The 18,672-nt window shown below is 37.8% G+C and overlaps 1 protein-coding gene and 2 pseudogenes across 7 annotated transcripts in view; all 3 read right to left on the bottom strand.

Moving 5' to 3' along the window:
- The window catches only part of CNOT4 (CCR4-NOT transcription complex subunit 4), a 148,198-nt gene that overhangs the window by 35,259 nt on the left and 94,267 nt on the right, over positions 1-18,672 (bottom strand). For all 5 annotated transcript variants that reach the window (XM_081102453.1, XM_081102452.1, XM_081102456.1 and 2 more), the window contains exon 8: positions 590-647. In XM_081102453.1, coding sequence (XP_080958579.1) covers positions 590-647 — 58 coding nt within the window. The remainder of the gene's footprint in view (positions 1-589; positions 648-18,672) is intronic.
- LOC308527262 (signal transducer and activator of transcription 2-like) lies at positions 11,160-13,729 on the bottom strand (annotated as a pseudogene). The gene is made up of 3 exons: positions 13,561-13,729; positions 12,701-13,350; positions 11,160-11,186 (listed from the first exon to the last, which is right to left on the bottom strand). The product of its transcript is annotated as a signal transducer and activator of transcription 2-like (transcript).
- LOC308527263 (signal transducer and activator of transcription 2-like) lies at positions 13,971-14,615 on the bottom strand (annotated as a pseudogene). The gene has a single exon. The product of its transcript is annotated as a signal transducer and activator of transcription 2-like (transcript).

Raw genomic sequence — 18,672 nt, forward strand, 5'->3', positions numbered from 1 at the left:
AAGAAAGAAAGAAAGAAAGAAAAGAAAAGAAACCTAACCAGTGAAATGCTAGCAACTAGACAAGATGATACAAAGCATGCTCTAAAGATCAGGACCTCATTCAGTTTCACTATGAGGCAACTCTGAATTTATTTGGTTTATCATTTCAAATCTCAGTCATTTGGAGGAAGGGAAAAACTTTTGGGAGCAAGTACATGAGAGAAATAGAAAATAAAGTTGACAGCAAGGGACAAGGGAGCATATGTCATAGAAACAATGCTTAAAATCAAGAATGTAGAAGGCATAGTCTGGGACCATTTCATGTAGAGTCAAGAAGACCAATAACAGCAGACTCTAAGGACACAGTATAATAACATGTGTTCATAATGATAATTCTGAACACATTATGAAAGGGTTAAATTATGCTCTATAGATTCTGTAGAGAAAAAAGGCTAATTATAATACATTTAGCAAGGCTGTCCACTAAAAGTGTTTTTAAATTGTTTAAAATTTAAAGTATTTTTCACTATCTAGAAATTCACTTACACAGAATGCCCTGTTTTAGGGGGGGAGAACAGATATATGAAAGGATACAATATCAAAATCTTACCTGCTGGGAATTATCACCATTCCCTATACTGAGAGAATCTGAAGGTTTGTCAATGGGGCTGTAAAAAGAAAACAAATCAAATCAAATCAAATCAAATCAAAGTAAAATCATTCTCTCACCATAAAAACAGACTTTCTAAAAGCCAGAAAAATAGGCATTTTACCCTCCAGTAATACTTACTGAAGCATAATGTAAGATATTAGTTTGATATTAACAATACACGGTATAAGATAAAATTCCTACCACTGAGCAACTTACATTCTAATAAGATTCTCCAAAAACAATAGCTTATTTTAAAAAGTACTACTTAAAATGAATACTACTCCAAGTAATAGGTTAAAAGTCTAATAAACTATTTAGTTTTGTGCATGTAATTAACACATTCCCCATTAAATTTCTTGAAATAATACCCATTTTTCTAGGTGTTTTTGACAGGGGGCATAAAAGCTATTAGAATGTTCTCTATAGGTGCTTAAGAGAAGTGGATTTAATACTTCAACCCCTTGGCAGTGGGCAAGGAGACACCTGATTGGTGGTGTTGCTCTTATATCAATCAGGGCAAAGCAGATATATAGTCCTTAGTTCATCCTCGTTTGATGCCTGTGTTAGTGGCCCGAGCTGTTTCATGCCTGAGGAACATAAAATTATAATTCCTAGGTCTTAGAGGAGGAAAAGGTCAGAAACATTGGTCTCATAATAAGTAGATTATTAACTGAGGCTTGGGAGGGGATACAGTTTTAAAATGTTTTTGGAGATGTTGTGATTACTCTAGTAACTTCTAGATAACAGTAAGTAGAGTAAACATGTCACCTAACAGTTTATGTGGCAGTTTTGCAATAGGACATGGATATATGTCATTCTGCACATAAAACTGGATGCTATGAGATCGAGTATAATAAGTGGGTCACTACTGACTTTCAGAAAGCTGTGTGGTGGTCTAGTATGGTAATATTGAAATTGTTTCAGAGGACAGTTACTGTGAATCATGTATGCTCAGGAGCCAGAATGTGTTCAAATCCTGTCTCTGCCACTTAACTGTCAGTGTGGTCTTAGGTGCATTTAACCTGCCTGTTTCTTGCCTGAAAAGTGAGTCTTAATGAGTACATATGAGCTGTTGAAAAAATAAAACATGAGAAGCACTTAAAATGGGGCCTGGCGCAGTTGTAGCTAATCTATAATAATAAAAGTGTAATATGCAAATCAGCTGAACAGTGGAACGACTGTCCGGACAACCTTACAAAGCTGGGGCTGCGAGGGCTGAGCCCCTTGCACAAATTTTGTGCATTGGGCCTCTAGTAATATATATGAGCATTTATCTTTTTTGGGTTCAGAAGAAAAAATTTAACACTTCAGTATTCTAATCATAACCCTACAGAAGGCATATGCATGTACACCTACACACACACACACACACACACACACACACACACACACACACACGACACTAATAGAAATAAACCTTTGTGCTAACAATCAACTGTTAAAAAAAACAACAACACATTAAAAGTTGACTTCCATACAGAGAAAATTCAGTATCACAGTAAAGTAATTTAGAACTGCTAACTTCAAGTCCATTTGAACTCCTCTGACTTAAAACCAAAACTGGTATAAGCATTACAACACTGACACAGTTTGACACAGAACTAGCAAGCCATTTCTACAACTAACTTTATTTAACCCCAGCACATGAACAAAAGATTATTTTGTTCAAATACAAAAAACTTATTTCTGACATACTAGAGTAAAAAAAAAAATTAAGATTCCACATTTCTCAAAATTATTTTATTGCCTGAAAATACATACAAAGTCACCTTACAACTTACTAGTACCACATTTAATTACTCTAAAAAATTTAACAAGGGCTAGTACTCAACCTGAATACCAAGAGTACCTTCTGAAGAAACACTGCCCAATGCTCTAGAATTTGACAGAGGTCTGAAATTTATGTGAAGAGCATCTTTACTTCTTATTATCCATAAAATGTCAATAAATCAATTCCTGTTATTAAGTCAAGTGGGTAGTTACAAATAATTGTAAGATATAGTTCTGAATCCATTAAGTTAGAGATATTTGTGGCAATAAGACAAGTGCACAAAAACAAATATCCGCCAGTGCCAACTGTTAAATGAATTGTTTCATCAATAGATGCTATAGGTTTTTAGAAGTGAACCCACTGCAAGTGGGACATTCAGAGAACATTTCCTAGGGGAGTTCAAATTTAAGTAAGCCATTGAAAAGGGGAAAGAATAGTATTAAAGGTAGGAATTAAAGTCTGTCCAGAATCAAAAGGTTGCAGATAGAGCTGGGAGAAAGTTAAGTAATTAGTTTAGTTTATGTAGGATGGTTTTAACAATGGGAGGTAAGGATAGAAAGATGGACAGAGGACAGACACAGGAGGCCAATGGAAATTTGAGCACAGAAATGATAAAAATAAAGCAGTGTTTTAGAAAGATAAATTTGGTGGTAACATGAAGAACAGATGAACGTAATACACATAAACTGAGATAAACCTGCAATATGTTTATTAAATTTTATGTGGTAACATACACAACATAAAGCCATGTTAAATATTTTTAAGTGCACAGTTCAGTGTTACTAAATACATCCACACTGTTGTTAATACTACCAACCATCCCCATAACTCTTCATCTTGTAAAACCTGAAATTCTGTACCCACTAAACAATAATTCACCAATTTTCCTATCCCCACAGCATCCACCATATTCTTTCTGTATGATTCTTACTACTCTAAATACCATGTATAAGTGGAACCATAGAGGATTTGTCTTTTTATGACAATAATGTGCTCAAAGTTCATCCACGTTGTAATATATTGAAGAATGTCCTTCCTTCTTAAGGCTGAATAATAATACATTGTATGTATATACCATATTCTGCTTGTCCATTGATCTGTCCATGGACACTTGTTGCTTCCACATTTAAACCATTGGGAGTAATGCTGTTATGACATAAGTGTACAAATATCTCTTTGAGATGCTGCTTCCAATTCTTTTAGGAATACACCCAAAAGTGAAATTGATGAACCATACCGTAATTCTGTTTAATTTTTTGAAGAACTTCCATATAGTTTTCCACAACAGCAGTACCATTTTATATTCCTACCAATAGAGCACCAGGGTTCCAATTTCCCCATATCCTTTCAAACACCCATTTTCTGCTTTTTTTCATGACTAATTGACCATTTGTTTATCTTCTTTGGAGAGATGTCTATTCATGTCCTTTGCCCATTTTTGAATCAGGTTTTCTAATTTTTGTTGTTGAGTTTTAGGAGTCCTCTATATATTCTTGTTATTAGTGACTTAGATATATAATTTACTAATATTTTCTTCTATTTTGTGGGTTGTCCTTTACTGTGGATAGTGTCATTTGATTCACAAAATTTTAAAATTTCCATGAAGTCCAATTTGTCTATTTTTTTCTTTTATCTGCCTTTGATGCCAGACCCAAGAAATCAATGCCAAATCCAAAGTCATGAAGCTAAATAAATGTCGTGAAGTCCTATTATTGTTTTAGTTCTTGTGTTTAGGTCACTGACCCATTTTGAAGCAATTTTTGAATAAGGTGTTAAGTTTTCAATTTCATTCTTTTGCTTGTGGATATCCAGTTTTCCCAGCACCATTTCTTGAAAAGACTGTCCTTGCCCCAATGAATGATCTTGGTATCCTTGTCAAAAATCATCTGACCCTATATGTGAGTTAATTTCTGGACTCTCTATTCCACTGGTCTATGTCTGCTTTAGTCAATAACATTGCTTTGATTACTGTAGCTTTGTAGTAAGTTTTGAAATAAAAAACTGGGTTCACCAGTTTTCTTCTTTTTTTAAGATTATTTGGCTATTTGGGATATTTTGAGATTCCATATGGATTTTAGAATGGGCTCTTCTATTTGGAATTTTGATATGGACTGTACTGAATCTGTAGACAGCTTTTTAAATTACTAATTCAATCTCCTTAGTAATAGTTATGTATCTATTAATATTTTCTATTTCTTCCCCCTTTTTTTTTATCTTGGTAGATTTTGTTTCTAGGTATTCCATTTCATCTATGTTATTCAATTTGTTGGAATACAATTGTTCACAGTACTCTCTTACAATGCCTTTTTTATTTCTGTAGAATCTGTAGTAATGTCCCTACTTCTATTTCTGATTTTAGTAATTTGAACCTTTTCTCTTTTTTTATAGTCCATCTACCTAACAGTTTGTCAATTTTCTTGATCTCAAAGAATCAACTTTTAGTTTCATTGATTTTCTCTATTTTATCTCTGCTCCAATCTTTATTATTTCCTTCCTCTCCTAGCTTTGGGTTTAGTCTGTTTTTTTGTTATTGGTGTTATAAAGTTAGATTGCAGACTTGGAACCTTTCTTGTTTTTTTATGTAAACATTTACAATAGTCCCCCCTTATCCACAATTTTGTTTTCTGTGGCTTCAGTTACCTGAGGTCAACTAAGGTCTGAAAATATTAAATGAAAAGTTCCTGAAATAAACATTTCTTAAGTTTTAAATTGTGCACCATTCTGAGTAGCTTAATGAAATCCTGCTCCACCCGACACGGGACATAAGTCAGCCCTTTCTCCAGTGCATCATGCTGTACACATCACCTGCCCATTATTCACTTAGTAGGCTTCTCAGTTATCAGATTGACTGTCATAGTGTTACAGTGCTTGTGTTCAAGTAACTCCTACTTTATTTAATAATGCCACATATTGCCTTAAAGTAGAATCGTGAATATAAAAAAACTTATGAATCTGAGCCCTGCCCCCAATCTCTTTGCTTTCTTTTCAGCATGTAGGTGTGATCATGTCAAATGAATAAAAAAGCATGTTTGCATTTTATTGATATAGAATGCTCTCAATCTCTCTAGAAATAGCAAAGTAAAACCTTACTTAAAAAGGAAGCCTAATGCTTCTTGACAAAGTGATATCGTCCACGTGGATTCTGATGATATGTCATTATTTCCTATTGTCAGGTCAATGAATTGCTCTGGGAGTTATCTGTGTGCTGCTGTAGTATGGAACTTGCTGCTTATTTAAAAATCTAGGCCTCTTGCTTATAAAGAAAAATAGCTTTGCTAAAAATTAAGACTTTTATGAGATTGGAATGTTTACTTTATTGCATTAAAAAACATAGCAACAAAGCTGCTAAAACAGAAAAAAAAATGCCACATTTACATAACTTTTATTACCGTACTAGAGGCCCGGTGCACGAAATTCGTGCAAGAGTAGGCCTTCCTTCCCCCAGCTGCCAGCACCAGCTTCCCTCTGGCACCCGGGACCCGGGATTCCCTCACAGCCCTGGCTTTGTCTGAAAGGATATTATGCTTTTATTATTATAGATGTTGTTATAAATGTGCTATTTTATTGTTAGTTATTGCTGTTAATATCTTACTGTACCTAATTTATAAATTAAACTTTACCATAGGTATGTATGTACAGGAAAAAACATTGTATATATAGGGTTAAGATCTATTGCCAGTTCCAGGCATCCACTGGGGGTCTTGAAACTTATCCACTGTATATATGAAAGGACTACGGTATAGCCATAAATTTCCTCCTTAGTACCACTTTTGCTGTTTCCCATAAGCTTTGATTTGTTGTATTTTCTTCTTCATTTGTCTCTAAGTATTTTCTAATTTCCCTTGTGATTTCTTTGATACATTAGTTGTTTTAAAGTGTTGTTTAATTTCTAATTTTTTCAATTTTCCAGATTCCCTTTTGTTAATGGTTTCTAACTTTATTTGGTATGGTCAGAAAAAATACCTGGTATGATTGATACCTATTTTTAAAAATCTACTGAGACTTAATTGTGACCTAACATATGCTCTAACCTGGGAAATATCCCGGTCCACTTGAGAAGAATGTGTACTCTATTATTTGGGTACAATGTTATGCATATGTCTGTCTATTAGATATAGCTAACTTTATTTATCTTGTGTTTGGCTGTTCTATCCATTATTGTGAGTGGGATACTGAAGTCTCCAACTATTACTGTTGAACTATTTATCCCTTTAATTCTGTTTTCCTGGTATTAGGTGCTTAATGTTTTTTCTTCTTGCTATTTTGAAACTTTTATCCTATATAATAGAAGCCTAATAAGCTGTGTCTGGTCATCCAGTTGGCCATTCAACCAATCAAAGCATAATATGTTAATGATATGCTAAGGCCGCTCAACAGCTATGATGTGCATTGACCACCAGGGGGCAGACGCTCTGACCAGTAGGTTAGCTTGCTGCTGGGATCTGGCTGATCAGGACTGAGTAAGATGGGCCAGACACACCCTGGAGCCCTCCCGTGTCCTTCCCTGGCCCCGATTGTGCACCAGTGGGGTCCCTCGGCCTGGCTTGTGCCCCCTCACAATCTGGGACCCCTTGGGGGGATATCAGAGAGCCAGTTTTGGCCAGACAGCAGAACGACCAGTTGCAATGATGTGCACTGACCACCAGGAAGCAGATGCTCAACATAGGAGCTGCCCCCTGGTGGCCAGTGCACTCCTACAGGGGGAACGCTGCTCAGCCAGAAGCTGGGTTCACGGTTGGCGAACTCAGCAGTGGTGGTGGGAGCCTCTCCCACCTCTGCAGCAGCGCTAAGGATGTCTGATTGCTGTCAGTTGGATGTCCCCTGAGGGTTTCCGGACTGCAAGAGGGTGCAGGCTGGGCTGAGGGACCGCCCCACCCCCCGAGTGCACGAATTTTGTGCACCGGGCCTCTAGTTAATATATAATGTCCTTCTTTGTCTCATAATCCTGTTTTACTTAAAAAGTTTGTCTGAAATTAGTATAGCCACACCTACTCTCTTTTTCCATCCTTTTAATTTCAACTTGTTTGTGTCTCTTGTATACAGCATATAGTTGGATCATGGGTTTTATCCAGTCTGCCAATCTTTGTCTTTAGATTGGAGAGTTGAATCCATTTATATTTAGAGTAATTACTGATAAAGATGGAGTTACTTATGTCATCACACTCTTTATTTATAACTGCCCCCACTCCCTCATTTCCTGCATTGACTTCTTTTGTGTTTAGTTGACTTTTTTGGAATGAAATGTTTAAATTTCTTTCTGATTTCCTCTTGTGTATATTCTAGAACAATTCTCTTTATTGTTACCATGGGGATTACATTTAACATCCTAAAGCTATAACACTATAGTTACACTAACTTAACTTCAACACATACAAAAACTCTGCTCCTTTACAGCTCCATCTTTACCCTTTTCAGTTGATTTCACAAAATTACCTCTTTATACATTGTGCGCCAAAAAACAAACTAGTAATTCTTTTAAATGCAGTTTCTTTAAATTATGTAGAAAACAAATTTGGAGCTTCAAACCAAAGTTACAGTAATACTAGCTTTTACATTAATGTATTGGACCTTAAATGTATTGATCCCTTAAATCATGTAAGAAATAAGTATAGTTACAAATCATTGTTACAATAATACTAGCTTTTATAACTGCCCACTTATTTACCTTTATTGAGACCTTTCTTCCTCCTTAAGGCTTTGAGTTATTGTCTAGTGCAGTGGTTGGCAAACCACGGCTCGCGAGCCACATGGGGCTCTTTGGCCCTTTCAGTGTGGCTCTTCCACAAAATACCAACTTCTGTGCAGGGGCCACAAAGTTTCAATCGCATTGTATGTGCGCGCCCGCACATGGTATTTTGTGGAAGAGCCACACTGAAGGGGCCAAAGAGCCGCATGTGACTCGCGAGCTGCGGTTTGCCAACCACGGGTCTAGTGTCTTTTCATTTCACCTTGTAGGACTCCCTTAAGCATTTCTTGCAAAGTCTATAGGTTACAAATCCTCTCAGCTTTTGTTTAGCTGAGAAGGTATTAATTTCTTCCTCATTCTATGGGGACAGTTTTGTTGGATATAGGATTCTTGAGGTTGATAGGGTTTATTTTTTTCTCTTTTAGCACTTTAAATATATTGGCCCATTGTTTTCTGGCCTCTGAAGTTTTTGATAAGAAATCTGCTAATAATCTTACTGAGGATCATATCTATGTGATGACTTGCTTCTCTTGCTGCTTTCAAGATTCTGTCCTTGTCTTGGGCTTTTTAAAGTTTGATTATTATGTGTCTCAGTGTGCATCTCTCTCAGTTCATCTTAGAATTCATTAAGAATCTTGGATATTCATATACATGCCTTTCATGAAATTTGGGAAGTTTCCAGCACCTTTTTCTTCAAAAAGCACCTTTTTCTTTTCTCATTCTGAAACTCTGAAAATGTGTATGCTGGTCAGCCTGAGGATGTCCCACAGGTCCCTTAGGCTCTCGTCACTTTTCTTCAATCTCTGTGTTCCTTAGACTCGATAATATCCATTTTCCTATCTTCAAGTTTGCTAATTCTCTTTCCTGCCTGTTCTAGTCTGCCTTCGACTCTTTTAGTGAATTTTCATTTCAATTATTGTATTTTTCAGCTTTAGAATTTCTTTTTAGGTTTTCTGCCTCTTTACTGATATTTCCATTTTGTTTATACATCATTTTCTTGCCTTTCTTCACATCTTCATTTAGTTCTTTAAGATTTTTAAAGAGATGTGTTTTAAAGTCTTGGTCTAGTGTATCTGTTATTCTTTTTCAGAAACACTTTCTGTTGATTTTTTTTCTTTTGAATAGGCAATATTTTTCTGTTTCTTTATATGACTTGTGATTTGTCGTTGTTGCTGTTGTTGAACACTGGAAATTTAAATCTAGTAATATGGCCCCTTTGGAAATCAGATTCTTCCCCTTCTCCAACGTTTGCTTTCTGGTTATTGGATTTTGTTTGTTTGTTTTTTATTGTTGTAGGCTGTCTCTATGCTGAGGATCAGCCTTAAGTGTAAACATAAGATCTTCTCAGGTCCTTTCTGAGCTTTCCCTGAACATAGAGTCATTTTCTAATTTCCCTCATATGCAGTTGTTCTTTAATGTCCTAGTCTTTAATGTCTGGCTCCCAAAAGGGGAAAAAAAAGAAAATTTTAAGAGGGGTGAGGGAGGGGCAATTAGTCCCATAAATTCCCTGAGAAATCACTTTAGCCAGTGGGAGAGGAGGTTATAAGAATGGGGGAGGAGCAACAATGGTGCCTGACTCTCTGTTCACACCTCTGTGATCAGAAGCAATATTCAGCAGTCAGAGAAGAGAACCTCAAAATTTGGGGAACAGGGTCCTTTTTGCCCACCCTTGTTCCCTCAAGCTATGTTCAAAGTGCTACAGAAAAATGTGCACAGCTGCCTGTCAGGCTGCTACTGTGCTAAGAGCTGGAATTAACCAAAATTAACTACCAAGTCTTTTCCTGAAGTTGCAAAACATTAACAGACTTCAAAGTTCCAAAATAGTTACATCAGACAGATTCTTGTTGCTACCTCCTCTGCCATCTTCCCCAACTTGCACTATTCTTATAATATAGGAATAAGGGCTAAAGTTGAGAGGAAGCAACAGTAATAGACATGAAAAGATGAAAGCAAGACATTACAAAGAAAGAATCTTGCTTCACCTTTCCAACCATCACTAACAAAGAGCACTAAATAATTTTCAATATGGTTGAGGGCAGACTTGTTAATGTCAAGGGCAATATATGAAAATATTGCATTCAGAATAAATCTAAGAAGGCTTATGAATTATTGCTAATTAGAATAACTTATAGCATCTTATCCACCATGCCAGCTGCAGTTTTATAAGCAGATTTTAATACTTTACCTGGGCAAGTTTTGTCAAAGATGCTTAAAAATTTATAGATAACTGTCATCAATCCAAAGACAACTGCTGAAAAATTAGGATGGGGCAAAATATCAGTAAGCTTATGTTCTACTGAGTTTTAGTATATTCCTCAATTTATTTTAAGAATAATTAAGAAGCTCACTGTAAAAGTGGAAAATAAAGATAAGAAGGGCCCTGAAAATGTACATATAACTCCAAGAAAAAGTATATTTACAAATTCCAATTCTAATAAATATGAACTCCTTGGATCTGTAATGGCTGGACAGAATGTAGATATCCCAAGGCCTAACAGGTCAAAGTTCTTACAATCACCCTGACATCAGATGTCAAACTTGCTTCCTCAACAAAACTCTGTGTCTTCTTAAACTGTGATCTATTAACAAATTTGTTGTTTTACATTCAAAATCCACCTACCCACTGTCATCCATTATCATGCCAAGAAGGTTAAGAAAGGAAAACAAACTTTAATAAACACTACATTTATTTACTAATGAAGAAAGAGACCTACTTTATTAAATGTACTGGTCAAAAACTACCAAGTCCCACTGATATCAGATGAAGGAAGATTGGGCACACTAAGATAAATTGCACATGGCTTTTTTATTTAAAACAAACAAAAAATCTATAAGTTTCCTTTTCTTTCCAACCTGGCCCCCCCTCCCCAGGTCAGCACAAAGTTTATTAGCCACTTCTGTTCATAAAGGCCTCTTTCTGAATAGGGATGTTCCTCTAACATACCAGGCATGAAATAGCCACCTGTTCAGGCACACCTCAAGGATATTGTAGGTTCAGTTCCACAACACCATAATAAAGCAAGTACTGCAATAAAGCAAGTCAATCTGTTTGCCAGTGGAGGGCCTTGCCTTCAACTTAAAACAAACAAGCACAACACCTGTGAAGTACAATAAAGTGGAACACAATTAAATTAGGTGTGCCTGTACAGGCCTTTCATTTGCACCTTAGGTTACACTAGGAGCACATCTTAGAGCAAGCATGTCAAACTCTTTTGCGGCCCAGCCAATATAATAGTATGTAAGAAACGTTTAATAAAAATTTCATAACTTAATTTTTACAATATCCTGCTATTCATAATTATTAATAACGAATTACGTTCACTAATGACTGATTACTACAATAGTGTTACATTTATTTCCCTTACGAGCTTTGCGTGCAGGCGCACCATTTCTCTCCACTAATACTAGCAGCGAATATTTTAGCAGCCAATTGCCACATCATTAGTCTTGGACTGACTTGTTTGGTGTGTCCAACAGGAAATATTTCACTTTCAGAGAACAAGAAAAATAGGTTTATTTGCGTTATGCTTATTAATTTGTGCAGTTATGCAGTGTCTGGCAAGTTAATGTTCAAGAAAAAAATATTAATTTTTATTAAAATGTTCTATTAGCCCTAGCTGGTTTGGCTCAGTGGATAGAGCATCGGCCTGCAGACTGAAGGGTCCCAGGTTCGATTCCAGTCAAGGGTACATACCCGGGTTGCGGGCTTGATCCCCAGTGGGGGCTGTGCAGGAGGCAGCCAATCAATGATTCTCTCTCATCATTGATGTTTCTATCTCTCTCTCCCTCTCCCTTCCTCTCTAAAATCAATAAAATATATATATTTTTTAAAAATAATAAAATAAAATGTTCTATTATTCTATGTTAATGATTACTCATTTATTTCAGCCCTTTGTATTCAGCATGTCTCTATCGAAATAAACCTACGTTTCTATGAAAATTAAAGCTTTTGTTTTTTTGCGGCCTTCATCCTATATAATAAAAGCCTAATATGCTAAGTGTCCCATCAACCGTTCAACCAATCAAAGCATAATATGCTAATGATATGCTAAGGCCACTTAACCGCTCGCTATGATGTGTACTGACCACCAGGGGGCAGACACTCCGACTGGTAGGTTAGCTTGCTGCTGGGGTCCGGCTGATCAGGACTAAGTGAGACAGGCTGGACACATCCTGGAGCCCTCCAGTGGTCCCTCCCTGGCTAGCCAACCTCCCATGTCCCTCCCCGGCTGGTTGGCCCTGATCAGCCCAAGAGTCCTGGAGCCCTCCCGTGGTCCCTATCATGCACTGACGGGGGTGGGGGTGGGGGGGTCTCTCGGCCTGGCCTGCACCCTCTTGCAATCCGGAAATCCTCAGGAGATGTGGGAGAGCTAATTTTGGTTCGATTCGATCTTGCAGGCCAGACTGAGGGACTCCACTGGTGCATAAATTCGTGCACTGAGCCTCTAGTAAACTTAAACCTTGTTTATTCGGCCCATGTTAGCCTTTGAGTTTGACATGCTTGTCTTAAGAGTAATGGCAGTTGTTTCCTGGTATTTCCTGGTATTGGCTCCAGGATATAGGCTCCAGCTTTAGTTCTAGTCTCAGGTTTGGCTCTGGCACTCTGTGATACCATGCACAACTGTGTGGACTCCAGTCCTGGACCCAGATCTAGCCCTGCCTCAAGAAGTGGTTCTAAATTCAGGCTGCTCTGGCCCCAGTACTAGTCCCAGATCCAGCTCTAATGATTCCAGTTCTGGCTCCAGCTTAAGTTCCAGTAGTTGTTGCAGCTCATCCACCTGTGTGTTCAAGACCACGATGAGCCTGCATTTTGGGTATTTCCTCTATTCTTAGAGAAAACTATCTCCTGTTAGTAGCACCCAAAAGCCTCATCCCAGGGGATTTGGAGGTAGAGGAAGCACAGCAGGTTCTCAGCTATGTTCTCCTCTATGAGCAGTTGGTAGTGGTGGATGCTTTCAGTCGGTGTGAGTGACTGCAGTATCTCTTTGGTGTAGAGCTGCACAGAGTAGATGAGAACCTTATCATCATTCTGGTGTTCTCCTTTCTGATGGTTCACTGAAGCACAGTAGGCACCAGAAGCGGTCTCTTCAGCAGGTGGTGTTCTTTGCTCTGGTTTGCAAAGCCCATGTTGTGTCCATCATCCCAGATATCTGTCAGGTGGTCATGTAACCAGGTTTAGAATTTTGTCCAGCCATGTCCTGGGGGGTGGGGGACTCTCTTGCTTTAATGAAGTCACCACAGGACAACAATGTACACTCAATCCTAGAGTTCTGCCCAATTAGCTTGTCCCTCAGCTTACTTAGCTGCTCCAGGTCAAGGGCTTGCCCAACATAGTAAGACTGCCAACTGAGAGTAGGGCCCAGATAAGTCTAGGAAGACTTTTTTTTTTTTTCTTGGGGGGGGGGGGGCGCGTTAGCAGGGGGACGGACTTGAAAAAGAAGTGCTGATTCTGGGGAGTTGAGCTGAGCATACTGAACCAGAGAACTGAGGCCCAGGCAATTGAGAGTAAGTTCATCTTAGAAATAGAAATAATAACCACCTGGAAGGTGTCTGTTTTCAGCTCCTGCTTCAGTCCCTGGTAGGTGTATCCAACCATGAAATTGATAATATGCAGTTCCCTTGTCACACCTACTAGCCCCATTGTTGCCCTTTCCAAATCACCTGAATGTTGCTCAATCAGTCAGGCAGCCCAAGTCCCAAATTAAGCCCTGACTCTCAAAATTTTCTGGTTTGAAGTCAGAATGCTGAACTTCTGGAAACCTTGTAATGACAGTCTCTTGTCAACGGAGATTTCTGTACTCAGTGACTCCACTGCCTTCTTTGAATCTCAGCAGCGGCCTTGTTCATACAGTAAACTTCCTCCAAGTCTTGAGGTTGAGGGATTAATGGGGAGTGAAGGTCAAACAGACCTGGGTTTCTACCACAAAGGCTTTGTGAAGCAGACACTGTAGCAATTCTGTGACCTGGGCCTTTTGTAGGTCCATCCCTTTGGTCAGAGGGTCATCCTGCTAACTAACTAGGTGACTTAATCCCTTTAGCTCCTTCAGCAGCTGATGCAGGTGAAACAACAGCTTTGCTCAAGCTGAGTCACTTTTCCAGGTATTCCAACCATGGTCCAGGGAGTTCCAAAGCAGGCATTTTGCAGATAGACTTTCTATGCCTCCAACTTAGGCAGCATTTCCTTAATTAGGGTAGTTAATTGCACTAGCAGTGCTTTAAAAGCACCCAGAACCTCCTTCCTCCTTTTGTCCAGTTCACTGAGAGTATCCCATAGAAGCTGCTGCTCTCTGGTCCATAAGGGTTGACAGAGGGCATCCATACTGGGGTCTGCGTCTTTCAGAAGACATCCTGCTGGTCTTTCAGTTAGCTGATAGATTTCAGCAGCTTTTCCATCTTAAAGCCCTCAATTTCAGGATCCAGGATTCAATGCCATGCTGCCGGCTCTCCATAGGTGCTTCAAGGCCTGGTTCTCCTTGCTTGACTGAGCTCTCTGAGCCTGGATCAGAATTAAAGAAATTAAAGATCATCTCAGCCAATTGGACAGGACCCTGGGAAAAGGTTTGAATGTCCTGATAAAATTTTCACAAGTTGTGCTGTAGCAGCAAGCACTTGGGGTGCTGGCTACAGCAGCCATACTCATAGTTCAGTTGGTATTAGAAGTGAAAGAATAGCATGTTAGCTTTGGAGTTAGCGTTGTGCAGTGTAGTCTCCTGGCCAGTTCTGGTCTTCAATCCAGATTGCCAAATAACTATCAAATGTCCACAGCAGGAGGCTCTTTGATCCTAAAATGGGCTGTCAAGATTCTGCAAAATCTCTCACTGTACCATTTGGGGTCTGAGTTTGGCTAGGGACTCAATTCCCACCCCCTTTAGAGGCTCTGGTCACAGCTTCTAGTCTCCAGAGGGAGCTCCAGCACCAGGGCCTCCAGCCCTGTCTTGGCTTCAGACCCTCTGACCCACCCACAGAGCAAACTTGAAAGGGTAACTGCGCGCCGGAGCGAGACATTCCCAGCCGGATGCACCAACACTGGCTGCCACTCAGGCCAAGCTTTCTTAAATCAACCTCTTTTTGCCACACTGAAAAAATAGTTTACAGTTTGAAGCAAAAGGTTTTGTTGTTCATTCCAGTTTTAACAGGAAAGATTAACAACCATCTGCACAAAGCAATGGAGCAGAGGTTGCCTAGTAAGGGGGGAAAAAAGGTATTGAAAAGTTGAAGCATATTAATTTGGTTCTCTTGGATAAAAGCAAAGAAAAACAGGTAATATAAACTGAACCAAATTCAAGAATGAGAGAGGCAAAAATAGGTTGATACTTCGAAAAGGCTATGAGCTGGAAGACTACCTATACCTATAGTTCTCTCAAATACTGCCAAGTTGTGTGCTGAGAGAAAGTGAAATCAAGACACCTGAAGACACAGTTGATTGAAATCACTGAATTCAAGTGGGACTAAAAAGTTTTAATAGATAGTTTGGTCTCATAACATAATCAAGACCTTATTTCCAGAAGGCAATGATGTGTGTTTAAATACCTATAGATCAAAATTCCTAAACATGTTTTGATACAAACAATCTCACTAATTTTTTTTTTTTAAGTTCTAGTCCTAAAATAGTTCTGAAATAATGATGAACATTATTCAGATTTCTCAGGAGTAAAATAATTTTAAGTTAATCCAGCAATTGAAATCCAGTGCTATAAAGCTCTTCAAAAAACAAATACATATGTTTATATTTATTTAATTAAAATATAAAGTATATTTCCAGGTTCTGTCCCTGGAGATTCTAATTCAACTGGTCTAAATTGAGATGCCTGATATCTAATGATCACTGTACTAAAGGAAGTGAAGAGGAACACAGTGAAAAGACATCTATCAAATCAAGTTTCCTCAAAGTCTCTGAATGTATTAGATTTTAGAGCTAGAAAGATCATTAATATATAATTAAAATGTTCTGTTTTATAGGTAAAGGAGCCAAAATTCACAACTATCTGCAAGCAGGCAGGCTGACACAACTGTGCCCCCATTTGAATCTTTAGATGCTTGGCCAACTTGGCTGGCTTCTAAGTTGCCCCCAAATCTTCAATTGGTGAACAAATAGTATCTCAATCTAAATGAAGGTATTTTAAGCACCAAAGCAAAAACCAAAATACCCAGTCCTTAAATATCACTACTGTATAGTAGTGATATCACTCCCCAATCTCATCGTTTATATTTCTCATTTCAAAGTAACTTAATATAGAAAAACAGCACATCTATAATCAATACTCAATCTGACAGATATACTTTCAAATTCATAATATGGAGAGGAGAAAGAAAACGCCACATTCCCTTTTAGAATGTATTGTTCATGTAAGTAAGACAGGACTAAAGACAAATTGGGATTAGTAGCTATAGTACTCTTAATATTTGTACTCTGGCTTAATTAGAAATAAGAAAAAACATTGTAAGTTTAGTGTCAGTGTGTAAGGTTCCAGGTTCCAGGTTTTGCTTTCTAACAATTCTTCTAAAACTGCTCCTCACTATACAGGAATGCCAAGGAAAGAGGGAAAGGAACCATTAATTTCCTTTTTTTCCCCTATAAAGTCTAATTCTCACCTTATCTTAAATAAAAAATTCTCTTGGGTAGGGCATAGAAAGAGTTATGCTGCTTCCCTCTGGGAAGAAGAAAACATATCTACAAATTTATCCCTACTGCTGTACCCTATATGGGGCCCATGTAGAACTGGGGACCAAAGCAGACCTTTGGCATCACTCACAGTCAAACTTACACTTTTGTAGGGGTTAGCATGGAAAGAAAGAAAGCTATAGGAGATGCCAAAACAAACAAACAAGCCACAATTCTAACTTAGGACATCAACCGCCCTTCATAAATTTTGGGGACCTACTTAAACAAACAAAAATCAACTCCTCCTCTACCCCTAGGAAAAAAATTCCTATATCATATAGTTATGCAATGCATAAAACCATGTTCCAGCTGATATTCTGTAGCATTAGCTTTGGGCAAAATTATTAAATGAGCACACTGTTTTAAATCCTCCTTGGGTCCTGGCTCAGGGGTTGATCATCGACATATGAACCAGGAGGTCATAGTTTGATTCCCAGGGCAGGGCACATGCCAAGGGTTTCGGGCTCCATCCCCAGAAGGGGGCATGCAGCAGGCAGCCAACCAATGATTCTCTCTCATCACTGATGTTTCTATCTCTCTCTCCCTCTCCCTTCCTCTATGATATCATTAGAAATATATAAAAAATAATACAATTAAATAAATCTTCTTTGGTCTTCCTTCTACAACTTGTGGCTCCTAGAAAACTACTCTCCTGCTACTAAAACAGGTATGAATGTACTCTGACCATACTCTGTATAAAGACAAAGCCAATAAAATAATTAGTAAATCTATTTATAACTGATCACAAAAAGTAAATTAAAGAAAAGCTAAACACTTGTTATAAATGCTGAAAAGACATTTGGTAAATTCCAATTTTCACTTCCATCTAAAGAAAAAAGTCCAATAAATTAGAAATAAGGTATTTTCATATTATGATTAAAAATATCTCAAACAAATGGTCAAAATCATAGTTAAGAGTGCATAATACATTGAAGATATCCTTATAAAAGTAAAGAATAGGATAAGGACAAGGACCTGCTAGTACCACTTTCTAACACTGTTCCTTAATTTTTAGCCTAGGGATTCTCAGTTGGAGGTCCACTACAATAAAATAGGAAAAAGACAAAAAAGAAAATCTTTCCTGAGGGACACAAATCACTTAAATAAAGAGATATACATACTAATGGTTAAGATGATTCAGTATTATATTGTCTAATATATAGTCTTCTAAATCAGATTTATGAATTCAAATACTGTGAAATATAAATAGATTGGTCAACAATTTATAGAGTGTGTTTATGTACATTGAAAGGAAGAAAAAATACTACTAGAAAACACATCAAATAATTTCAGAAAAATGTCCAAGTACTGAGATTACATATAATATTTACTTCTTTGTATATATTTTAAATTTCCTTCAATAAAAATATATTACTTTTATATATTATATTCAGGAAATAACAAATGTTATCTCAAAGAGATAATCTAAAATTAAATTTCTGCTCTGAATTCTCTAGGTACTATAAGCCCAGAATATGATTTTAACTCAAATAACTTTTAAAAAAAATTGATTGCAGAGAAAGGAAGGGACAGGGAGAGAGAGATAAAAACATCAATGATGAGCCCTAGCTGGCTTGGCTCAGTGAATAGAGCATCAGCCTGTGCACTGAAGGGTTTTGGTTCAATTTCAGTCAGGGGCAGCTTGATCCTCGGCCCTGGTCAGGGTGCATGCAGGAGGCAACCAATCAGTATGTCTCTCTCATATCGATGTTTCTCTCTGTCTCTCCTCCTCCTTTCCACTCTCTCAAAAAATCAATGGAAAAATATCCTCGGGTGAGGATTAACAAAAAGAAAGAAAAAAAGAAAAGAAAAGAAGAGAAGAGAAAAGAAAAGAAAAGAAAAGAAAAGAAAAGAAAAGAAAAGAAAAGAAAAGAAAAGAAAAGAAAAGAAAAGAAAAGAAGAGAGAGAGAGGGGAGGGGAGG

The sequence above is a fragment of the Myotis nattereri genome (assembly GCF_964212035.1).
Source record: "Myotis nattereri genome assembly, chromosome: 11".
Lineage (NCBI taxonomy): Eukaryota > Metazoa > Chordata > Mammalia > Chiroptera > Vespertilionidae > Myotis > Myotis nattereri.